We start from the raw sequence: 26,441 nt of genomic DNA on the forward strand, positions 1-26,441 counted from the left end.
TTAAGATTTCAGGCCACTGTGAAGGGTCTCAAGGTAGACTGTCAACTCAGACTATGCAATAGGCCCACAGCATAGCAGATGGGGTGGTTGTTGCCACGGACAGGATGACACACACTGTAGAGAACACCGGGGGGCTTCCATACCAGGAAAGACAGCCTTAGAAGATTCTGGCCTTCCCAGCATTCCATAGCACAGTCACACATCCACATCAGAACTGAGAGGTGGCCATTTCACTCCTATTGCAAGAATTAGCCTGAAATAAGTCTCCAGGGCTACCTTAGTCCTCCCACACCCTGTTGCATGGCATAAGATAGCACAGAGATAGTAAAGTCACCATGCAGGCTGTGGAAGTCCCTAAGGTTCAGAAAATAGATACAAGAATCCACCAATGCAGGTCTGCCATGACAGCAACATATTAACCCTCCATCAAGAGGCTTACACAAATAAGTGAATACTTATTAAAATTACCTTCCAGCAGTAGAGGTGGTTGTAAAATCAGCAGCAAAATTGTTTTTTTTTTGTTATGGTTTGAATAAAGAAACCTTTCACCATTACAAATTTGTATAAAAAAAGAAATAAAAACTTCAAATATTAGTTCATACAATACACATCCTAGAATTTATGTTGAAAATAAAACATTAACATGACTATCATTTCATAGAGTGAATCTTAATATCTACTGAAACCTAAAATCAAAGAAATTTGCTGTATATCCCAAAAACTGGCCTACATAAAGTCTGCTGCATAATCTGAATACTTATGTGCAAACTTAGCAAAGTGTAAACATTGAGCATCCCAAGTACAACTGCAACTAACAAGCAGATGTTTCATCGTCTCCTGCACATTTGTCATTTTACTCAATCTAAAGTACCTCATTTCCCTGGTAAGTAGACCCAACACTTCCCTAGTCAGCACCAGGTTAAATCTAAACCTCACATACATTAGGTGGACCCTGTTTGAAGGAACCTAATGAGGTATTTAGGTAAAGAATGGCTACCTCTAGGTATCATAGCTAATTCCCCAAAGAGGCAATGCAATCTAATTTGTTCCATGGTATTGATCCAGTCCCACTCATGAAGTTTCTTTTTCACTTCTATAGGGTTGCTCAGTAGGGTACACTTGCCACGTTCAAACTTAGAAGAGTAACATTATCCCAGTCCACAAAACTGTTCAGGGCAGGGATTGATTTGGAAAGAAGAATGGATATTAAATCTTCAAGTAAGGACTTTTTAGAAGGTTGAAGCATTTCTGCACATAGAGTTAATCCTCTCTATTGCATGATGGAATTTATGGACCTGAGACCCAGCTCATACCTTATTGCACAACTTGCGACTGTCATAGGAAGTCCTAACACCTGTTTTTAGGTGATAACTTCCAGTCTGCTAAGGATCATACCGATTTTCTCCTATCTTATCTCATGCCATACGAAATAGTCCGAATCATTTTCATGGTATAGTATTTAAGTGCAGGAATCAGTGGAAATTTGGAACATTTGTAGTCTATATGGTTTAATTAAGCAATTAAAGGTTTGATCTTCATTCTATAATTATCTTCACATTTCTTCAAAGCTATCTCATTGGAGATAAGAAATGCAAAAGAAACTAGTCTATTTACCACTTTCTAATGCCCATCCCCCGAGAACCTGTGTAGCAATTTAGGATTCCCCATTCTAGTAAATAAAATATCTTCGAGTTACTTTGATTAATTTCTGGGTTATTATTTTATGCAGAGACCGCGAATGCCAATAATTTTCTTAGCAGTCCAATAGGACACTGATCAAAGGAAAATGTATCCTCTGTGTAAGGCAGCCAATTTATCCTTAGATGCCCAAGCGTCTCTGGTAAGGAACTAATTTTGTCCCAAAGATCAGGGATATCCGATATAAAATGGTTGAACAAAACTGGGTCCCATATGCACCCCTGTCGTGATTTAGAGTTAGTCATAATTGGCCGCCTTGAGACATCCCCCTCTGATGTTAACCTAACTTGCTTTTTAGTATTTGTGTGAAAAAGCATAAATAGTTTTAGTAGTCACTCAGGTGTACCCCAATTTCTTATATTTGGCCAGAGGTATTCCTGTATCACTATATCAAAGGCATAAGAGAGATCCACGCTGGCAATATAAACTGAATGACTATTTTTCCCAAGGACTGAGAATGGAGTAGACCTGGTATCATACCTTTCAACAGAGTCCCCATTTTCCTCCTAATGCCCACCTGAAGCCTAGAAAGTCTCCCCTCCGCATTAGCCCCTTGTTCGATTTCCTTTAAGAGAAGAGAGTCAAACATTTTGCTCAACATGTCCAATATTACAACATATGGATAAGGGCAACACTTTGTTGTTGATGCTGCTAGATCGTATGGCTGCTTTCGATCTGGTAGATCATTCCAACCTGGTTAGCAGACTATTTTATATTAATTTATTATTTATTTTTTTAATTGCGAAACAATTTTTGCAAAATTATTAGGATCCACCAAAATGTCTTTTTCATTAGATAGGTAGAGGTGTATTGGAGAGGTTAGCCAACCAGGTTTTCCCCTCCAAGTGTTCCAGTTTACTGAATGTCCAAGCACTTCAGGAAAGAAGTCACTCCAATTACACCTTGTCTGTTGTTTCCAAACTTCAACAAGTTCCACAGATTATCTACTTCTAAGCTTCTGTAATTTTCCAGAGGTTCAGCGAGGAATCTTGTTCTTTCTCCTTTAAGTTCTTCACACTCCAGTAGTAGGTGCCTACTGGTTTCCACTGAGGAGTCTTCCTTGCAGAACCGACAAGTGTTCGTGGTCGACTGCTTTCTTATCTTTATAATTTCTTTGGTTTTCACTTGGTTTAACCGAAATTCTACTTAGTTTTTTGTCCAGGAATTGCTTTAGGTACCCTCTGATGTCATTCAGCTTCATGGGTGTTGACGAGAAATCTTTGGTCAGGGCATTCCTGTTGGCCATCTCCTGCGTGTAGATCCACTCTGCCTCAAGGAGCTTCTTTGAGACTTTGTTTGGATTCTGTAACAGGAGTTCAACGGTTGTATCCATCTCGTTCAGTATATTAAAATGTAGATGTTCCCACTGCTGCAGCATCAAGTTTGACCCGTCCACCATCTCCCTTCCGATTAATTCCAAGACTTTGGCTTCAGGACTGTTTATCACTTTCCTATGCAGCATCAGATAGGCTCTCATTCTCATTACCAACAGCGATGATATGCAGAGTTCTCTTCTGATTACCGCCATTGGGGTGGATTTCGCCAACCCCAATACACCCCTCCAAAAGTAGCCTTCCAATTTCTCCCAGATCGAGTTTGGTAGATACGGCATTGCATCCATGCCATAGGTTAGCGATGTGACCACCTTCATCCTAAAGAATCTTAGCATCGGGATGATTGAGAACCTCCCGTACTTTCTATCAACAGCCTTCGCATGTGCTGTTACATTTTTTGTCTTTTTCCACAGCAAATCTTGCATGGGTGCTCCTTGTTTATCATTGTTTCTGATTACCCCCAGATATTTGAAGTTGTTCACCTTTTCCAAGTTTGCTCTGTCGCAGAACCATCGGAATCTCTGCGCTCTTTTGGCCGGTTTTCCCATTACTAGGATTTTGGTTTTAGCCTTGTTTAATTGCAGGTTGTTCTCCTTTAGATAGACCACCATGTTGTCTAGTTGTCTTTGGAGACCGATGGGAGTTAGGTCCATCACGATTATATCGTCGGCAGTAGGAGTCTTGGGATTTTCGTACCTCCTATAGTCGGTGGAAAATGCCTGACTTCGTGAAACGAATCGCCACAATCTGCTATATACGCGTTGTATAGCGTTGGGGTTAAAGGACAGCCCTGCTTGACCCCTCTTGCAGTTTTTATTTCATCCGACAAGCGCCCCTCGGCGCTCAAGCGCACCCTTATCGATGTTTCTTGATGTAGAGCTTGTATCGGCTCCAAAATGTGTGAGGAGCAATTCATTGCTTCCAATTTTTTCCAGAGGCGATGTCTATTGACCTGGTACAAGGCTTGGACCAGGTCAATGAATGCCATGCATACTGTTGGGCCACCTTGTAGGATCTTAGCTTTCATGGCACTCAACAGAAGGATGTTCGTTCCTGTCCCTGAGTTTTTTACAAAGCCATTCTGGAATGGGTCGGCGAAGCCGGTATTTCATAGCCAGTTATGTAAAGCATATAGTGCCAGTGAAGCGAAGACCTTTCCTATCACATCGAGGAGTGTAATGGGTCTATAATGGTTAGGGACGTTTGTTGCTCCTCTTTTAAAGATTGGTACTATAGTTGCTTTCCTTCACGATTGTGGAACTTCATGAACGGTGTTGCAGTTCGGAAAGATTCTGCTCATTAGGTCCGCCCATTGCTCCGGGTGCTTTTTAGATCCGGATTGCAAACACCATCAGGGCCAGGCGCCCTCAAGCTATTCAGTTTCCTGATTTTAATTAGGATTGACTCTTTGTCCGATGGAATGGACCAGGTTGTTTTTCTTTCAAGTTCAGCTGCCCCTGGTCCACTTTTCTTGCTTGTCTTCTGCCTATAGTGGGGCGTAAAGGGAAGCGAAATGGGTTATCCACCGGTTTTCTCCCATGTTATTTTGTATATTGTTGTTCACCGTTTTAGCTGCGCCCTTGATCATGTTCCAGAATTCTTTGGCTTTGTTGCCACATATTACAACCAGCAGACCATTAGATCGGGCATTATTCACTAAGGAGGCAGTTAGCTGGGGGCCTTCATTCCTGTCGGACCGTACTGCCAAGGTTTTCAACGAAGATGTCTTGTCGGAGGGGTATTCATTATACATAAGGTAAATAACACCCCGCTGGAAACCTAACTCCACAGTCTGAGGCTAACCATAAATATTTGTAGACAAAAGGAGAAGAGGTACACAACCTTTAGTCTATTAAGTTGCTCATCTGTCTAAACGAAGATGGTTAGTAATGACCCATACCCATTAGTCCTGACAAAGTTGACTTGGTGTGCAACACAATTTCACAGATTAGATCATTTTAATTATCATATTCAAATTGAGTAAAACATTTTTAAAACAACTTCTTTTAAAACACACTATATAACCCAAGATTGTGACCCACATGGTGGGTATAACACCAATCTAATGGGATAAATTATACCACAATTCACCACAATTCACAACATATAAAATTCACAGACACATGACAATTACAATCCACTATGCATTTACACAAAGTGTTGATTAACAACAAACATATCCCGACATGTTTCAGTTCTTTGTTGCTTCTGAATGCTAGAACTTTCTTCAGGGGAGAGAAACATTTTACATCAGTTTTCCTTACCTGTGCCATTAACCCCCTATCACGGTACTCGTAATGAGGCCCAAAGTCTTCTAACTTTTCCTAAATAGGCAATGGCTCCGGAACAACTACTTTTGAATCAGTCACTGATGTTAGTATCATTAAGTCTCTTAGAAAGTTCAAGTCATCGCCCCGGCAGATGTCAATCCACCATGATTTTTCTAGTCTCTGCCAATGGAAGTTATTCTGCTTTTTACAGCTGCAGTCCAGGCATCTTTCTCTATGGGGGCTATCCCTGCTATTTTGGAGCATGCGCTTGTTTCTCCTCTTTTGAAGAAATGACAGCTTGACGCTACTCTTGCAGCCAATTACTGGCCCATTCCCTTGTTGCCCTGCCTCATGGAGTTTATGGAAGTTATTGCCACTCCTCAACTACATCCTTTCCGATCTGGATTTCGCCCTGCACGAGGTACGAGGCAGTGATGATTTCGGTTTTGGATGAACTTGCCTTACTCGAGGACCACCAAGATGTCAGGGTCTTAATTCTCCTTGACCCCTCTGCAGCGATTGATTAGATTGATCACAATATCGTGTTTCAATGCCTGGAGAGGGCAGAGATCCCTGACCCTCCCCTAGCATAATTTACATAATTTATGCCCAAATGAACACAAACTGTCTCCCTGTTTCCTTTTCAGTCTCCCCTTATAGCTCTTACTTGTGGGATTCCCCCAGGGGTCCTCACTGTCCCCTCTTCTTTTTAATCTCCAGCTCCGCCCATTGGCAGATCTTATCCAGGAGCATGGGGTGTGGTTGTATGCTTATGAAGACGATACCCAGCTGTTGTTTCACTTGGATTCTCCTGAATCCCAATCCCCTCTTAAACTTGTAACTGCCTGACGGCAGAGGGCCAGAAACTAGCTTAAACTCAAAGTTGAGAAAACATAGATCATGGTTACGTGGTCGGCCACATTGCAGGCAGCCTAGGCCAATGACTTCTGGCCTGAATCTCTCAGACCATGTCCCAAATCTAGTAAATCGGTTAAATGTTTGGAGATACAAATTCTACCCTTTGGATCCTGAGAGCTTCAGGTCTCGGCAGTATGTAATTCAGCCTTTCTAAAGATAAAAATCTTGAAAAAGACATTACCTTTCTCCCAGTAGAATCTCGAGCTAAAGTTGTGGCAGCTTCCATATTCGGGTCCATAGATCACTATGATGGTATCTATTTAGGCCAAACAGCCTTTTTAATGCAGAGACTGCAGCTGCTGCAAAATTCTGCCGCCAGTCTGGCCCTGGGAGCTAACCGCTTTACTCATTCCTAAGACCTCCTTCGACAGCTCCACTGGCCTCTGGTGAGCAGTCACATTAAGTTGAAGGTTTTCTGCATTGCACACCGTGCATTACATCAGACCGGTGCAGAATATCTTCAGACGAAACTGCCATTTAGGGCTTCGAGGTCATTCTCACAGAAACGTTTGACAGTCGATTCCGTAGAGCATGAGTAGGGGGGTTAAGCATTCTCGAACCTCGCACCTGCTATTTGGAATGCTCAAGAGCTGAACGAGAATGTGAGTTTTGGAAAGCTCTAAAAACCTATTTTTTTAAATTACTGCCCTCGTTACTGTTGACAATGCTTGCTCTCCTGTGCTACTATTTCCTCAACACCTATATGCCTTCAGGCCGCAGTTGCACTCTACAAATTCTATTACATTACATATGTGTGGTGAAATGCTACAGGGCATCATGTAATAATGGATCGTGGAAAGAAATAGATGCAGCATTAAACTCAGGTAATTATATAAAACGATGGGCACTCTGTACTGGCCTGAATGATATGGAGGGTGTACAGAATTGTATTAATGAGGATATCTGGTGCAAGTTTGTAGCTGAGAAATGTAATGCTGATACTCAAGACACAGCTCTAGTTGAGCATATTAGTGGTCATTTCGATCATGAAGGCATCAGGGATATATAATCGGAGGCCTAAAGCAGTCGAGAGCCCAGAGCCCTGGTGGGGTCGCCTACTCAGTAAGGAAAATGAACCCTGTCAGGTGGGCTGATATTAAATTTATCCGGTTTGAAAAGGTGGTGAGACTGGGGGTTATTTCTCACTCCTAGAGAATGACTCATCGGACTCCAGTATTTAAGAAGGGTAAGAGGGGGGAGCCAGAGAATTATAGATTACTATCCTTACTGGATGGCATGAGTAACATTATTTTGATCTTCATACTACAGGGATTAAAGAATTGGAGCCAGTGTAGTCATACGTTAAGTCAGGACAGGATTCCGAAAAAGTCTGTTGACATTTACAACATTTTGATACTGAATACTTTAATACGTCAGGCCAGAACTAGAGCTGCTCCTCCATTATATCTCTTTGTTGACTTCTTGGCAGCTTTGATTCGATAGACGGATCAAAATTGTGGGTGAAGTTGTCAGAGATGGGCATCCCTGAAGGATTACTGCTGCCGTATAGACTGTTGCACCAAGTAAAACTAGTAGGAAAGTGGTTACCCCTCCTTTTGCACTTAACACATGTGTACACAACCAAACTCACACCTCAGAGTGACCTAATTATTTGGTCATCATAAACATAAAGTGACAAATCTATATAAAAAATATACTATTTTAATCAAAATGATCATATAGAAATAATTATAAACAAGGAATCATAAGACAAAAATAGGACAAATTATACACTCTACAATGTACTCATCAATGTGACTTGGGGTTCTTAGTGTGTGACTTATATATCAATACTCTGACATCACATTAATGCTGTCAGTGCTACGGTATTCAGGTTTGTTGGTATAATAATTGATGTTCGGGAATTCATCAGATACAAGTCAAGTGGTCACTCCACTTCTAACAGTTCTTGGTATTTATAGATGGAAAAAGAAAAACAAGACATGATGCAGTCTTGTAGTCTTTGTTGCACCAAGACACGAATAAGGCTGAACGGCTTGGTGGCGCTGTCAGGCCCTGTCACTATTAGAAGGGGTGTCAGACGGGGCTGCGTACTGGCCCAATGCTCTTCAACTTCTTTTTATCTTTCTCATCTGGGTAGTTCCTTTGTTGCTAAGAGCATCTTCCTGCCTGGGCTGGCTCATTGGAAATTAGAATGGCTAGCCTATGCGGATGACAATTTTATCTTTAATTGCACCTATGCAGGCATTTATAGGAGTGCACAAGCCATTTTGGATTACACCAGTGATAACGGTCTGGCTGTTAATCTGAACAAGACTAAATTCATGAGATTCAGTAAAGCTAACCTAGAGCGGAAGTTGATTAATACCTCTGAAGGTAGCATTGAAAAGGGTAATAATTATCTCAATTTGGAATATGACGTATGCACCACAAAGGGTGAAGCTGAATTGCTGCAATAGAGAAGGGTAAAGACATTAGGAACAAAGCTCAGGATTAAGCAATTTGCTCCTAGATCGGCAGGATGCAGCTCTGTTGGTATCATCTGTATTTGCAAACAAAAAGTAGTTGCCGGAATGCTATATGCCTTGAAAGCATCAAACGCCAACCTTGATTCGTGGGCAAACAAGCTTGAGGGCGTGCTGTGGCATGAAATATTAGGGCTAACAAATGCAACCCCAATAGAATCAATAAGGCTTGAGCTGGGGTTGATATCCCTGGCGGTCAGGATTAAGATCAGCATAGGAAATCTGTATATTACGATTATGACTCACTTTTATCTGTGCTCAGAAAAGCAATTATGGCTGACTCCTCTCTCTCGCTGCAGGATTTTAAGGTTTCTAATGAATGTTTTTTTGATTTGATTGCCTGGTCCCCGAAGTGGCATTTTGGAGCGGGTGCTCTGATGAACCAACTCCTTTAAAAGGTGTGCACAGAAATGGGATTGGACGGCTAGTCATGACTATGTGGGGAAAATTAAATCCCTATGCACATTTGCCAGGATGTTCTTCCCGTATAAGAAGCCACAGCAATTCATATATCAGCTCCCTTCACCGGTACTGAGAAGAACGTTTATGTTAGGGTTTAATAAACAGAATGTGCTGGCAATTAGAGGGGCAATGGTTGGAATGCCGGGGGAAAAGTGGGTGTGGATCTATCTAAGCTGAAGACGGCTAGACAAGTAACTAGGTTTTGTAAGCACATCGAGGATCTTGGACAAATCCTCATGACACCTTTTGGCTGCGCACAGCCTGTCCATGGTTTTGGCTATTAATCGAGTGTGCCAAGTTGCAGAGACAAAACCTTCTATGTATCCATGTGTGTGGGTTCCATGGTTGGGGTCTATTTGAACTAAAACATATGACCTAATCACATTTGATTGAATTTATTTAACCTTTTTTTCAGTCTAAAACGCGGGGGCAACCCCCGCAACCGCCCCACTTCCCCTCAACCTAATCTATACCCTTAATCACCCCCATATATTAATTTAACTAAATGTGACCAAAAATAGGTTTAAAAAATCGATCAAATGTTTAGGTCAAATGTTTTTAGGTCAATTATGCTAATACGGCTTCTCGTCAAGTCGGGAAGTGTTACCCTCGCAGTGACTGTAAATCATACATGGTATACCAGATACGGAATTTGATCCCAACTGTTCTGCGAGTGGAAGATGCAGTGCACTGTATCAAACTGGACTCTAGTGTTTAACTTTTCTTTTTTTTTTGGATTTTAAGTTTTTATGCTGTAATGATAATTGATAATTGATATGGGAAGACGTTTTTTTTCTGTATATGTTATGTGTATTTTATTGGCTGTGTGAAAAGTTGTTAAAACTGAAACACACACAAAAAAATATGTGTGGTTAGTTTCAAAGGTTTTTAAGATGGCTCACTTTTTAGGAATCTCACGATAAGACCTCCCACTGTTAGAGTTACAACTTTGACACTAAATAAGACCATTAAGGAACTTTCGTGGCTATCCCAATAAATACCATTGACATTTAAAGACGCTATGTGCAAACAGAACAATGAAAGCCAAGAGAGTCTCAGCGACTGGGTAGAGTCTTCGATACATGAGGCAAGGCAATAGACAGAAAACAGGGTCTGGCTGTTCTATTAATCAATACATCTATGAGTTCTTTTCCACTATGAAGAGGAACCCCGACAAGGGAATCTGTCACTGTTCATTACCTTGTTGGGCATCGGTGCATTCCACTGGGCAATAGCTGGATGGGTTGCATTGCATTGGGAACTTACTTTATCGAAGACTTGTAGTCTGTCCCGTCTATCCATTGCCACTCGTGCTCTTTGTCCTGGTCCGTGAGACCAATCCAGTAGCGTGAATCCTTGGTTTTGTCCTTGATGAAGTTCTGTGTTATAAAAGAAAGAAGACACCATCGATCAAGAAATGCAACGTATCTCAGATGCAACCAGCAGGATCCCAGACACTTCACATGTATGGGATTCATCGGCTCGCCTCACGACTGTGAACAAATAGAATGCATAACTGTATAGCAGTCTATTTAGAAGAGCTTCCCAACATAAACCTAAAATTTCAGGACACTTACAGGCTCAATTTGATACTAACACAGAGATTGTCAATCTGGGATTTTACCGCCAAATACTGATCCCCTGCTGGTGCAGACTTCCCATGAAGACTTTACAAGCCATGGGGGACTGCACCATTCTGATGCCTGCATAATGGTTAACTTGCACGCATTGTGCCCAATTTCCTGCACCAGCAAGCACCTGGGCAATATGCGGAACTGCATGGGAAAATGGCAACGCCCATGTTTGCTGTGGCAGCCACCATTGCGGATCTCTCTTATGGTGGAGACCAGCTCATTCTCAATGTTTGCGTTCAGTGGAGGGCGCAGCAACATGGGTGTAGCCAAAGTTCCCATGACTTTTCACTCAACACATACAGTTCCTCCCTGATTCTTCAGACAAGGATTGGAATCACTGGAAAGAGCAGGACTGGACGGAAAAGCAACCAATCCTTCTCGGAGGCTGGACTTGTGCTGAAGAGCCTGGCCCTCATGGCTTGTAGGTGATTGAGCCGCATTTGTGTTCATGACCACAGGCACTACACAGAATTGTACAGAAAATAACATAATGTGTATCGTAAATATGAACAGATAGGCAGGAAAACCAAACTGAAGCCATCTTATTGTGATTGCCTTAAAGGAACCTGTGTACAAACCTCCTTTGCGGTTCTGTGTATGATGATGTCACCAGCCGTCCATTCCATTCGCTGCTACCCCCAGCAGTGTTGGCAAAGACAATGGCACCAGACATCAGACGAAAGAGGGCGCAAGGCTAACCATAATTGACTAGCTATATCTCTTGGGAGCCAAGGATACTCTAGAATAATGAGCACTCTCGGCCACTCCCAATTTGCTTCTTGGAAGTGCCCAGTTCCATCTTCATTATGCAAGACTCAGAGGCGCCACTAGTTCACCGCCCATGTCCCAATGTTCGAGATAGCACCCAATGAAGGTCACCGTGTCAGCACCCTCACACAACGAAGAAGTAGGCACATGCCCACCTGGAATGTGGCAGCAGGGATCCACTGACAAATGATGCATCATTATTGGCCAATGTTTATCTCATCCCTAGCACCAGAGCCCAGCTATGCTGACCTTAGGTTGCCCCTGCCCATGCTCCACCAGTGTAGTGCAAGGATGCAGAAGTAAGACTCTGACACAGAGGGCTCATATTGATTGCTATACACCTTTATTAAGAGGGTAAACAGGTGAAGAACATCTTATCTCGCCCTAACTATATGAGGGGTTTCCCTGCCTCAACTTAAATAACTGAATGTCCAAAGCAAAAGTCCCAATGTACAATGTTAAAATCCTAACTCTGTCCCTTACACTCTGAGCTAACTAAATTAAAAGAAAGTGTCTTCTTGGTTCAGAGGAATTCCTCCCTTCCTCTGGACAAAAGGCAGTTCTTGGTAGGATTTTCCCAATGTAGTTTCTGCCACTCCTTAGCTGTTTGGGCCTCCCTAGATGTCTCCCTTCCCCCAGCCTTCCTCAGGCTTACTATATAGTCCAATGGTTGATGGGTGAAGTGTCTTCCTTTCCCCAGCCCTTCTCATGCTTGCTTTTCAGTTCCACAATTGGCAGGGGAATGTCTCCCTGACCCCCAGCCCTTCTCAGGCTTATTACTTTGGTTCCTTGGGATTCCAACCCCTAGTTGGCAGCTCTGGCTTCCCCTCACCATATACTGCACCAAAGGAGCACAGCCTGGATGCAATCCCCAAGCTGTAGTGGGTCCCTGACCCTGGTTGGCATACCTGAATCCCTCTCACAAAGTACTGCAATGAATTTGCCGTTTAGTTTCCGCACCTCCATGCGGACTCACGTGTCCACATTGAAAATAATGCAGCCCCCTCAGGGGACCCTCTCGCACGCTTATTTACGGCATATTTAATTCCCATCGCTACTCCTCTTGTTTGTTTGAAGAATTGACCTATCCCACAAACCGACATGAAGCAATGTAAACAGGGAGACGAGACAGAAACACTAGGACCACTTGGAACAGGACACGCGGCCACAGGTAAGCGTGCGAGAGGGTCCCCTGAGGGGGCTGCATTATTTTCAATGTGGACACGTGAGTCCGCATGGAGGTGCGGAAACTAAACGGCAAATTAGAGAAAGTGATTTATTATTATTTTTTTAAGTATACCTTGCGGCACATAAGGACCTCTTTAAGCAGAATTAACCACAGCGAGCTTCATTTTATTCATACTAGTCAAGAACTCATGAGCACGTTTAAATCAATTTCGGGCTACATTTGGATTCAATTTGCAAACACTATTGAGTAAACAAATGAAAAGTATAAACTCTGGTGGTACATGTAGTGTATTTTAATTTACAGGGATTTAACCCATGCCAAACCCGTTATCAACAATAGAGACAGACTAAAGCAATAGGAGTATTGAACAGGAAGCATTAGGTAAGAAGATGTAAATCACTTACCAAAATTTAAAACCTAAAACTTTCTTACACTCTATGAACAACATGAAAGTGGTAACTAACTAATATATTTTTTTGTAAACATTTCTCTCTCTGTGTTTATGTTATGTTTTGTGTGTTTTTTCCTAACCCTCAACATTCCGACCCTTCACACCTCCCAAAATCGCCATCCCATTGAATGTTTATTGTAATGAAAAAATGTTTTGCTTATACTTAATGTCAAAAAATGGTTTATTATATTTTTTTGTCATTTTATTTGTACTTGACCGTACATGTTTTGGTTTATGTTTGAAATTTGTTAATTGTTTATGTGTCTTGGAATTTTTCTATAAATCAGCCCTGATTTGAAAAAGACGATGTGTTTGTCGAAACACGTGTAATCATAAACGGCAACATAAAGAGTACAATTAAGTTGTTTAAATAAAAGATATCCATCTTTTACAAAATCAAGAGAAGGAGAGTCTGGTGGATTTTTTCTTCTCAAAGCATAAAGGCGCATGAGAGAAACAGTAACCAAATGTTTGCTTTTGTGTCTTAATCAAAACAGAGTTGAGGAACCGGAACTCCGTGGTTACAATCACATGCGACCACGAAAAAGCGGAAAGTCCTAACAAAACAGTGTAGTATCTGGAAATTGTCAGGGCGCTGAGGTTGTTCAAAGGGAAGCCCAAACAAATAAGGTTCCTCGAAAAGTATTTTCTGTTTAAATCATGTGCTCAGTGCAGGAAGGTATTCAGACAAACTGTAAACACTAGTACTATTTATATCATGTCCTCAGTGCAGGCAGGCAGATAGACAGACTGCAAACACAATATGATATGATATGATAAGTCATTTGTAACGCGCCTATACACAAGTGTTTCAATGCGCAACAAGGCAAGGGAAGGGGAACAGAGGGAGGACAGAGACAACGATCTTACTAGGCCAAGTGACATTGTGATTGCGCAAGTGCAGAGGGGTGGGGAGGGTAAAAGTGCCAGAGGAAAGGCGACAGTAGAGTGCTGTACATGGGATCAAAACAATAACAAGAAGTGCGGCCAGCAGGTGGCTGGTGCAAGGGTAAGTGCAGACAGCAGGTGTCCAAAAGTGCATGTAGTGGGACTGTAGGTTTACAGACCTAAGTGTAAGGGTAGTTAGGAGGCTGTTCAGGCGTGCAACTGGGCGGGCAGGGTCCTGGGCCCAAAATCAGAGGGTAGCAAGGTGACCAGTGCAGTTCCAGACAGGAAATCACCAGGGGAGAGGAAGAGAGAAAGCAGAAGAAAAGAGGAAGGTCTTGATGTGCTTCTGGAACCGGAGATGGTTCTCCTCCAGTTTCAGGGAGGCAGGGAGGCTGTTCCAGAGGGAGGCCCCAGCTGAAGAAAGAGTTCTACCCCAAACTTGTTGCTTGGAGAAGCGACTGCCCGTAAGGGAGTTGGGGGTGGAGGAGCAAAAACAGTACTGTTTATGTCATGTGCTCAGTGCAGGAATGTATTCAGACAAACTGTAAACAAAATACTGGTTATTTTATGTATTGTAATGTTACATGGTTTTGATCAAACCTTTCACATATAATACAGATTAATCACTGTGTGAAATACATTAAAATACATACAATTGTACAGAGTTAATGGCGTACATAAATACGAAAGAAAGAGGAACACAATGTTATACCCAATCTTTCCCAAAAATCTTACTAATGCAATAATTTAGGAAATTTTGTTGCCATCTGCAAATCTTTACCAGACATTTTTGATAGTCAGGACATCGGTGTCATGCACATTTGGAAAAATACATAAGTCTTATAAAGTGCAATTTATCAAATTCCATAAACAAATGTTCTAGAGTCTCAATTTTTGTACGATCATAACACATCCTACCGAAGTGATCTTCCTGATTAATTTTTAGACTTGTACCTGTAAGTTAAAAAGAGTTAAAAACAGAATCTTAAGAATTGTTCTCTTATAATAGGGCATGGAAATTTAGTAAGGTGCAGAGGAAAGAAATTGAATTTTTTCATGGTGAAACCAATATAAACATAAATCTTGTATTTTAAAACTTCACTTTGAGTTTTGCACCTATCAAGTAAATGCAGTTTCTTGTTTATTCGTTTGGTTTGGTTGATACAATATCAGTTGTGGTATTAATGTCAGGTAGTATGTTTGAGAAAGAAAAGCAGAGCAACAGTTGCGAGAAAATGCAAGAATCCTGACTTAATTCAATACTACAAAATAAATAATTTTTAGGTGGGTTAGACAGCTTATTGAAAAGACAAAAAAAAATCCAATTCACAAAACAATCAAGTGAAGATAGCCCAAGCCATAATGAATGGCTGAAATTGGGGTGCAGGTGAGAGGTTTTAGGATGGATTTCCAAAACATCCCTTCCAGTTCATGCCAAGGAAATTTATTAGAGGGATTGTAACACCTGGCACCATAAGTAACAGTAAGAATACCCGTGGCTTTATAACATTTAAAAACAAGAATTAGGGAAAAGTGGCCACATTTGGAATTTTGTTTTTTGCATGCATAATTAAAGCCTTCATTCATTCCAAGTAGGAGTTATTCGGTCTAAGCACAGCTGTCGGACCACAACCATCATAGGTCACGCAAACGATAACCCATGGCATTTTGCAATGTGCAGCGACTTTCCTTGGAGTTTCCTTGGCAACACAGGTTTCCCTTCTGCAACTGTGTCATTAGTCCATATACACCTACATATTACATTTGCAGCCTTCTGACTCTGACAACATGTGATTTTTACACACTTCGCTTCATGGTGCTTCTCCTTGTCACCAACTTGCTTTCACAGTATTCCATTGTGTTTCACAAATGCTGTTCACTCGCCTCCCAGCTTAAAGTTGATTTGCACTTTCTGTCAACTCAGAAATAGAATTCTCCCTTGGTTTCAGCGCATTCATAACTTTTCATCACTTTCCTTTTACTCGTGCAGTATTTCATATACATTGCAAATTTCTTCAATTACTTCGGTATTCAATGACTTGCTGAATACCTTGCCCCTCGTTTGTCTTTCAATATTTCACATTTGGTCTCCATACCCATTTGTCACATACTTTTACGTGAGTGGCATCAGCCATTACACACACCATGATCCTGGAGCGCCCCAGCCTGAGTGATCTTTCCCTGTCATCCACCGGTGTGCAGCCGCTCCTCTGGGTGCTCCGGTTTTCCTCTCTGGTTCTCTCTCACTCCTCTCTCTATCGCTCTCTCTGGGAGCTTCAGCAAGCAGTGCTCTCTATCTCCAGACTTTCCCGCAGCTGTTGGCAGCGTGTGGGAGGCTTCTGTGTTCCCCACTCCCAACGGTGAACAAACGGCACCGGGCTCTGCAAAGCTCTTGACCCTCTGCTCAGGCCCCAATGTCTTTCTGGCTTCCCTGTAGTGATTAGCATCCTTTTCACCGACCCATATTCTGCCTGCTCCACCTCAGATTGCCGCGTTCTCCTGCCCAGTTGTGTTTCTCTCTGGCCTCTCTTTATAGGCACCTGTGATACATTAATTGGCTGCAGGTGCAAGTCCTTTGCCTGACCATAATTACTTACGTCACTGGGACATGCCTTAACATCATAGTACTTTTCTACAGTCCTCTTCCTCGTCCCAGTAGCATAGGGTTGTGCACAGGGAGTAGTGTGCATCACTCCTAGTTGCCTCTTTTACGTCCCAGTCTTAAAGGGATATGTATATGGGGCAGTTGGAGTGTATGACAGTGGGGAAGATTGATAATGACCTACAGGGTTTTGACAGTACCCTATAAAAGCATCAGGGCCTGAGGGTTCATTGTGGAACGGAAATGGGCGATATCAAGTCTTGCCTAAGGTTATCCTCGTTCCATTCCCCAAATTTCCTAGTGGGGAACCCTAGTGGTCCTCCCTTGCATATCCACCCCCCAGGGTCAGGACCCAAAAAGTGATATCATTTCCCTGCCACCTGACTACAGGAAGATGGGGAGAAAGAAGTGAAAACGCCCTCAGGTTTCTCGCAGTTTATAACAAGGAAAACAGTTATGGGAATTTGGGGTCAGATTAGTACACTGAGAATTTTAAAAGTCATACAAATATCACAAAACTCCATAAGGAGCTGAACAGTGGACAGAGGATCATAAAGACCCATAGTCAAAGCGGACGCCAAGTGAGTATTGACTTGGGATTCCAAGCTATATGGTTTAGACCCCTGTTTAGACCCCTGTTGATTAATACATTTGTTACATATTTTGCAGTACACCAAGATTAAATGTTACCTTTAGCCTTAGATATAATGCAGAGTGATCACTTAAACCGTTGTGATGGACTTCCAGAGAGTGACAATATGTTGTTGGTTACAAAAACGTGATCAATCACTGTACTGCTTAAGTCGTTATGCCAAACTTTCCTAGTGGGGCTATCAACCCTAGGATTAACATTTAGTAATTGGAAGCCTCCAAAAGACATTCATTTGTTTGTTTGTTTTATTATTTATAATGCGGGGATGTACCCAGGGGTATCAGGGCACAGCATTTACAAGAATATGCGAAGCTTAGTTAAAAGTCAAATATGTAAAACAATCATCAACTTAAAATAAACCTTTAAAATAACAATTCCAGAGAGCATCTACAACCAAACAGCAACACATTCTGATCCCTTACATTCCCACTTAATAAATCAGGGCAAACCATAGGTAGTTAAATCAGAGTCGACCAACTGAGTTCAATGAATCCTCACCCTCAATCCTAGGTGGGCCCCCCAGTTTGATAACACAGCGTTAAGCATTTTTGATCACCACAATAACCAGCCTGGACTTATCACCAATTAACATCCACTTCCACCATTCCGCATTTGTAAGAGTTGACCCCATCCATATGAAATCCTTGAGAAAAAACGCTCAATTCTCCCTCAGAGCTTTGCAATTCATCACTAGATGCTTTCCACATGCTGGATCCTCTTACAATACCGACAGGTTGCATTATCAACACCCATCATCGTCCTCCTAAACGGAACCACTCTTGTATGGAGGATATTCAGACGACATCTAAGAAGTAAATCCCGATATTTTGGGTAGGGGAATTTGATCATACATTTGGGTTGCTCATTGACCCTCCCACTCTCAGTGGTGATCATTTCTCTAGACTTTAAACCACCACATTGATCCATGGTGAAGATCCAGTCCCTTCACAACAATTTCTTTCTCACACTCATTGGATTGGACAGCAACAATTCCACAGAGACATTCTTATCCAACAAAAAAGCTTCCACCTTAATCCGCCATTGTTCCAATTGGTTTTCTACCACCCTACTATCTAGTGCCAAGATCTTAAAAGGGATCACCACACTCTCCAGGGCACACTTTATATATAAAGAGGCGGTCCTCCAAGCCACCATTGATGTCAGAGACTGGAGCCTGAGTTCGAGCCTAATCATACACACCGGGAGGTCATTTGGCAGTTTTAAGATCTTGTGCCAAAAATGACCCTCAAATTTCTCCCAGCAATCACATGAGAGGCGAAGAACCGCCTTGGCGCACATAGGTGAGTACCTGCTCCACCTTCTGCTTATAGAAGGTCACAATAGGTAGAAATGTAAATTTACCGAACTTCCAGTGGAGCACCCTACCCTAATTGACTGGGGGTATCATTCTCTGCCACAAATACGCAAAATGAGCCGCCTCATTAGCATTTCTGTTAATAGCGACTCCCAAATACACAATTGAATCCACTATCTCCAAGGGTATATCATCCACCCTCCAAGTAAATTTCTCTTTCTTAGTCAATCTTGCATTCTTCATCGGGAGCACCTTAGATTTTGCTGCATTGATTCTCATCCCATTAGCTTTAAGATATCGCTCAAAGGCTTGCAGATGTCGTTGGAGTCCTATTGGAGTACAATCGAGGGAAATGTCATGCCTGCGCCACGGGTGCACTCATTGGCAACCATCATGGACTAATTGTTATTCATTCATCTTCATAATACTCTTTGAACAACCCCTATTCACACTTTGATCCTTAATTCCCATTTGCGCAACATTGGTACTTTCCTATTTAATTCAACTAACTACATGTACCATAATGCACCTTGCTACAGCTATCAATTCCTGGCCATTCCCATTCGTCAGCATTGGAACCACAATCCCCAGAAGCCCTAGCGATCAGTGCTGCTTCCATCATGTCAGGACCAGGGAGGGAGGAGGCAGATTGTCTTCAAGTGTGCTGCTGCAGGTGCTACCAATTAGCCTGCCTCAGTACAGGGCAGGGTGGTATTTAAGCAGCTGCCTGCAGGAGCTCAGTCTCTTGCATCTAGAATCCTCCCAGCCCCTTTTTGCCTTTTGACTCGTATTTGTATGCTCTTCCTGTTCCTGCTTTATCCTGCTTTTGATCCAGTGCCCTTTCCGGGCTCCCTGCCTTGCAGCCGATCACGCTCCGCTGCCATTTACCTACAGCCCTTGTCCTCTGGGCTTCCTGCCTTGCAGCCTACTACAGTCCTCTGCAGCCCTCTACAGTCAGCGGCCCTGATCCTCTTGGCTCACTCCTTGCTGCCCTGCTCTTCTGGGCTCCTTGCCTTGCAGCCTGCTTCACTCCGCTGCCTACAGCCCTTGTCCTCTGGGCTCCCTACCTTGCAGCCTGCTTCACTCCGCTGCCTACAGCCCTTGTCCTCTGGACTCCCTGCCTTGCAGCCCTGCTCCTTTGGGCTCGCTCTTTGCTGCCCTGCTCCTCTTGGCTCTCTGTCTGCCGTCTACTACAGCTCTCTGCCCTGCTCCTCTGGGCTTCCTGCCTTGCAGCCTACTACAGTCCTCTGCAGTCCACAACCATTTACCTGCACCTTATGCCATCCGTTACTGCAGCCCTGCTTCCCGGTTTGCAGCCTCCCTGTTTCCTGGCTGCTGCTCCCTTGCTCTCTTCCTTGTTTGCAAACCCCTGTTCTTGATCCCTGTCCTTCTCTTCCTTGAGTCCTCTGTCCTTCCCTTAGGTTACCCATTTCAGTTATACTGCTTTTCCTTCATTTCCTTCTGCTAAATTGCTCATCGACTTCCTTTTCTCTGGATATTTCTGTTCTTGTCTTCTCTTGTATCGTATGTAGATCCCTTTGTACAGAGCTTGACTGTTGGTTTTCGGCAGGCAACCTCTGCCCCTCTGCCCCTTCCCCTGTCGCATTTCATTGTTACAGACATCCACAGCTGTTGTTCCCAGCCATGAGCATACAGCGTGGGCCCATGTAATAGCAATCTGTGCAGAAGGCTGGAGTTTCCTAAGGTCCGTGGAACACTGTTTCCCATTTCTAAATACAACCCAAGAGGGAATCCAGTTTGTTCGTACCTTTTTATTTCGTGCTACACTTGCCTACTCTTCGTTCTTGTTGAGCTTCCTGCTGTGTGTGTGCTTATCTGTCACCTTACTTCAGCACAGCCACCCAATCCATACCTGGGTGCCCTGTGCCGCTCTTGTCAGAGTGCCATCCATGACAGAAAACCAGGTCATCCGCAAAAAGAATCCACGAAACCTGGGCTCCGTTGATTGTTGGCGGAAAGGCCCGAATATCCACCTGATAAGTGAAGATTTTACTGGATAGTGTACCCCTACATGACAACCTAATTCGGACTGAAGTATCTGTATAGAGCGCTTCCATTGCTTCTACCAGATCAACCGGACAACCCCACTTCTGCAATTCTGCCCACAAATGACTCCTGATAACACTATCAAACGCCTGTTCAAGGTCCATTAAGGCCAAGAATAGTGTCGATCCCTTCTCAAAACTCTTTTCCTTTAGGAGAGTCAGTAGAAAGAGATTTAAAGATGTTCCCACTCCCCTCACAAATCATGTCTGTCTAGGGTCTAGTATGCCACTCGCTTCAGCCCATTTTTTCAGATCCCACAAAAGGAGAGTTGCAAAGAGTTTACCAATCGCATCCAAAAGGGCGATAGGATGGTAGTTTTTAGGATCCGCCCTTTCACCCTTTTTGAAAATGGGCACAATCAGGTCCTCTCTCCACGACTCTAGGATGGACATATTAATCATGATTTGTCTAAACATCGTAGTCACGACTTTAGCCCAATGATCTTTGTTCTGTTTTAATTCATGATTCGAAATCCCATCGGGTCCCGCTGCACAGAAAGCACTCAGCTTTCCAATCATGAAGCATACATCATGTTCGTCCAGAGCGAAATTCCATCCACCCTTACGCCGCTCCTTAGTGACAGTTGTGCCTTCACCAGGGTCAGAGAACAGGGACTGATAGTGTTTGATCCAATCACTCTCTGCCACTATCACCAGGGATTTCTCCTGGCGAAACACCCCCACATTTAATAACTCCCATGTAGATCTAGAGTCTTTCTTGCATACTGCTTGCAGCATGCGCTCAGCATCTTGTTGCAGGCATGAGTTTTTCGTAGTTCTTCACCAGTTTTTATAGGTCTGCGAGTTAACCTTATACTTCCCTTTTTCCTGGGTTCAGAGTCCCCCCTTATCTGTTTCACTACTTTATGCATAGCTCTTCTTTTTCTGACTAGTTCACAGTCATAGGCATGCTTTATAGACCATGGCAGAGCCCCTTTCTGGGAACCATACTTTCAAAACTCGTTGAGGAGTCCCCTATAGTCAGTATTCATGGGATCAGACAATGGCTGGTTTTTAAAATCCTTATTGATCTTCTTAACATCTTGCTCTTTCAATCTTAAACGAATCCCACAGCTCCCTCATTCAACCTCTTCCATCTTATCAGTCTTACCTTTAACTCCCCACTCCCTAAAACTTATGATCCATAAGTCATGGTCACTGAGTGTCTGTAAACTAACCACAAAGCTCTCAATTATCTCCTTAAGGTTTTTAGAAATAAACAATAGTCAATACGTGAGTTCAGGGTTCCACTCCTCCATGTCGGGTGACCAGGGAATTTCCCTCCATTTGACCATTCACCAAATGCACATCTCTCGCCTTCATACTCAACATCCATTCCTTCTCTCTTTCCTTCCATTGATTCTTATCACACACTTTCCCTATTTTATCTAGCAATTTAATATTCAGGTCACCACACAATACAATCTTAACCCCATCCACTTCGCAAATAGCGTTATCAATCAAATTGGTTATAGACTTCATAAAATCAAAATCATTCCCCATGTTGACTCGCCAATAAACATTAATCAATATCCAGGAAAATTCCACAACATCCTCATCGTGCTTTAAATAGATTGCCTGAACATAAGGGTTTGGGCATTTGGTGGCAGGGACTGACCATCCCAAGTCATTCTTCATCGTCATTAATAGGCCAGAAAAAGGACGGCCCAGTAACCCCTAAGGAGCCAGGTTTAGGAACACCACATACCCATTGCAATGGGGAGGTTCCCTTAGCCAAGTTTCTTGGAACAGGAGGATAATAAAGGCATCCATACCCATCAACCGCCGTACAAATAGGCTTCGAAAACCTCCAGTATTCCAACACCCCATCCTCAATCGGTTCACTTGTTTACCCCCGCAGTCTGAGATACGACCCAATGATCCCGCTAGCCATGACCAAGAAGAAGTGGTATCAGTATGGGAGCTTGTATCAATCCACCCTCCAAGATTTGCCACAGTAAACTTCTGCAAATGCAGATCTATCTTATTCAGGATCGTTTCACCAGTTTTAGGCTGTCTCTTTGATTCTTCCTTGCCGCTTTCCATCCTGTTTTCGGGTCCCCGCATTGGGTTTTCCCGGCTTGAGGCCTTTATTGAGGTTGCCATTTTCCAATTAATTTTCAGTTAAGTGTGAAAATCCGTTAATTCAAATACAAAGGACAAGAATTTATCTCTAAGGGCCAACAATGAGTCCTTCTTCCCTTGAGAGGAAAGATGAAGAATAGTCCAATCTGTCTTTTTTTCTTCCACAAACTCCACAATCTTAATATCCTCATTCACAAATTTGAGATCCAGGGTTATGATGTTAAACAACCGCATGACATTTCCTCTATTCAACAGGCACATCTTGAAATCACTCTCCATCCTTTCCAGACAAACCTTCGGACTCAGCACTTATTTTATAATGGCGTAATCCCATAGGAAATCGTTCCATGAATTTGGCCCATATTCTCTGGATGCATATTTTCCCTGAAAGCCCTAGTAGAATTTGCTGCAATAAATGAGATTAAAACCCATGTTCCTCTCCGATGACTCAGTTGCAACTAAACAAATTAAAAAGGGTTACTCAGCGTCTTGGTGATGATTTCTAAAATGTTTGCTTCTTCGCTTTAAGGTGGCATTTTTCCAAAACTACTGAAAACGGATACAATTTCCCCACTGTTAAAGAAAGCCAAAAATGGACTGAGATGTTCTGGTTAATTGTAGGCCAGCATTTAACGTAAACTTGTTTGGAAAGTTGATTCCCCACAATTGCTGGATGGTGTTGGTCATGAGGGGCGGATCAGGACCTATCAGTCTGGTTTCAGGTCGAATCGTTGTACGGAGCCGGTCACTCTTTAGGTGATGGATGTATTATTCACATTGCTGATGTCCAGGGTTACTGTCCGCTCGTGTTGCTTGATCTCTCTGTGGCTTTCGGCACCCATGATTTTTAATCTATTCTTGGAGCCACTGGAAGACCTCATCACAGATTATTATTGGTATGCGGACGACACTCAACTTTATCTTTTTGCGTCATCCGAAGATGTTGTCCGTCACCTGAACAGCTCCTGGGACAACTTCAATCCTGGTTAACTTTGCTTGCTAATCCTGACCGTTTCCTTAAAGTCATTTGACCGCGATTGCCTGGAATAAACTGCCGCTTTCATTACGGAGTACTGCTGACCATCTTGGATTCCGACATGAATTTAAAACGCTACTATTCTAAAACTCTTCATCTGCGTCTTCCCGCCTTCAGCCCCCAGCGCCATGATTCAACCTTTGGTTCTCTCCAATTTTTTGTTGTTGTCAATTTGATTGATTAAAGTGTGGACTTAACTGCGGAGCAGCGGAGCGCTGTGCAGAGTGTGGGTAGCCAACCTTTGGGCTGGTATCTTTTAACTGTAGCGCATTGCTGTGAGTCCATTGGGATTAGTCTTTGGTCATGTTTTGAGAGATTTGCAAAATTGGAGAATTGTAGGTCATTCCAAGCCGACACTGGGCTCGTGTTCCAGAGGGTGGGTGCGTGACAAGAGATGTACCATATATATGGTAGTAGCACCTTTTTAGTGAGAGCAAGAGACTTCAATGGGGACTTTAAAAATGGCTTTTCATTCAGCTGTTAGGCTGGTTGCATGTGTGAGGAAATGTGATTCTCAATCTCACTTTTGATCGGCTGCCTCTTGACAACTGCATTTTATTTAAATTAGATTGCAGGATCTATAAGACTATTCGTTTAGGTTACCCCTCTTATTTGGCTTCTAAACCTTCTCTCTGTGGACGTGATGGAGAGTCTCTAGAGAAAGTCAACTTGACTCTTGAAATTCCTAGGGTTTATAAAGCACAGACCTACTGCTCTACCTTTAGCTCCTCTTCGTTGACCTTTCAAAGAGAAAGCTTTTCTCTTTCCTAAATAATCCCAATAAATTATTAATACTGTGAATTAAAGACATGGATGCCAAACTTGTGAGGGGAGTGAAAAGAGAAGATTTTGTTTCTGGTGCGCCAGAGCCCCTTGACCTCTATTGACGAGAGAGTGAACTGACTCCATTGCAGGGGACACCCCCCACAAAAGGGTGCGCTGTAAGGTATGACAAGGGTACTACAAGCCCGTTTGTGTCTCACTTCATTCACAACACCCAAAGATTCACGCTTTATACACCGGCTATTGGCCTCTAGGGTCTGCAATCTCCTGCGAAGAGGCAGGACTCATCACCCATCCAACCAAGTTACACACACATCAGAAATTCCTTCAGTGCAAAGAAGCTACCACAATGGCAAAAGTTGGCTATCAAAAGACCCATTAACATAACTTAGACATGCGACAGTCCAAGTGACCTAATATGGAGCAAATAGCGACTAACTGACCCGGGTATTACCTGCTCTCCTTCACTGGTAATGATGGCCAAGGTCGCATTCTTGGTTTCACACATGTGCTTTCCTGCCATCCAGTTGGATTTCGTAATTACGAACAAATAGCAGCTCCCACCATAATATTTCCAAGCTTCCTGGGCATTTCCGCAAGCGTTGGCTGCCAACACAAAATAGAGAACGCAAAGCTGAGATGTCAGAACAACACAAGCTGTGTACAAATTACCCACAGCATTACATACCATTATGTTACTGTTAAGATATAACCTACATTTCCACACTGTGCTGTGGAGCCAGCCAATCAGGTGGCTAGGAGCGTGGGCTTCGACTGCCGGTATAAGCCCGCATTTCAAGCAGCCTGGCGGCCGGTTCCCCTCACCGTCATCTTACCCCCACCCTCCATCCCTATTTTTTTCTTCTTTATTAACCCCCCCACTTACCGTATTTCGGCTGCGGCGGAATACCTTCCTCTCAGCTTCCTACAGCAGCCATGGAAAGGGAAGAGGGGCTTCCTTTCCATGGTGGCCAAGTTGGTAAAGGATCTTTGTTTCTACGACGGGATGCGCATGACGTCTTGTAGCACCCCAGTTTGCCGCTTTGATAACCTGGGGTGCTAATGGCCTTATGGATTTGTTCCACAGGCAACACCTGGGGGTAACGGTGCTGGTCCCACGTTAACTGGGGCCATGGGCTGTTACCCCTCGGTATGGAATGGGTAAATAACGCCACAGTAGAAAATGGACCTTGGAATGAAGGGGTGGAATGGGTATAGAGGATTGTGCCTCAGAGTTCTCAACAGATCAGCTGAAGAGCCTGAGGTGGAAAGAGGAGGCTGTGCTGGGGGTTGCTACACATAATCCTAAATAAACATTCCCGGTATGACCTGTGCATTATATCAGTTACATTACAAAACAACACATAATATTCCGTAACATCCCATGGGTTCTATGTGAAACGGTCATCTGGGAAAAAGTCGCCAGTTAGGCAAATATTTTCTCTGCATCCCTAAAAGTCTTCCCCCACATATTCTGGGATGGGTATTCATTATTATTCTAACTCAAGTCCTAGAATATTTGGGGAAAGTGCTTGATTTTCGTGAGAGTGCAACTTTGGAGAAATGTCCCCTGGCGACCTTTTGCCAGGCGACTTTTTCATTGGACACCATCCCATGGAACGCGAACGTATCATGGCATTGCATTCACTAACATCACACTAGATGACATAACGTATAACGTATAATGACACAGAGCACACTAGCTGAAAGCATCATACAACAGAAGAGTACTCAAGAGAACACTGCAAAGCATTCATTAATGTATCAATGCATTGCATCCCATACATTCGTATTACATAACAGC

General features: G+C 43.1%; 1 protein-coding gene across 2 annotated transcripts in view; it reads right to left on the bottom strand.

Moving 5' to 3' along the window:
* Positions 1-26,441, bottom strand: part of LOC138447726 (hepatic lectin-like) — a 438,341-nt gene that overhangs the window by 138,685 nt on the left and 273,215 nt on the right. For both annotated transcript variants that reach the window (XM_069604027.1, XM_069604026.1), the window contains exons 7-8: positions 25,092-25,243; positions 10,435-10,547 (exon numbers count right to left, since the gene is read on the bottom strand). In XM_069604027.1, coding sequence (XP_069460128.1) covers positions 10,435-10,547; positions 25,092-25,243 — 265 coding nt within the window. The remainder of the gene's footprint in view (positions 1-10,434; positions 10,548-25,091; positions 25,244-26,441) is intronic.

Source organism: Ambystoma mexicanum, chromosome 3q, assembly GCF_040938575.1.
Source record: "Ambystoma mexicanum isolate Mex_15411 chromosome 3q, UKY_AmexF1_1, whole genome shotgun sequence".
NCBI classification, from domain to species: Eukaryota; Metazoa; Chordata; class Amphibia; order Caudata; family Ambystomatidae; genus Ambystoma; species Ambystoma mexicanum.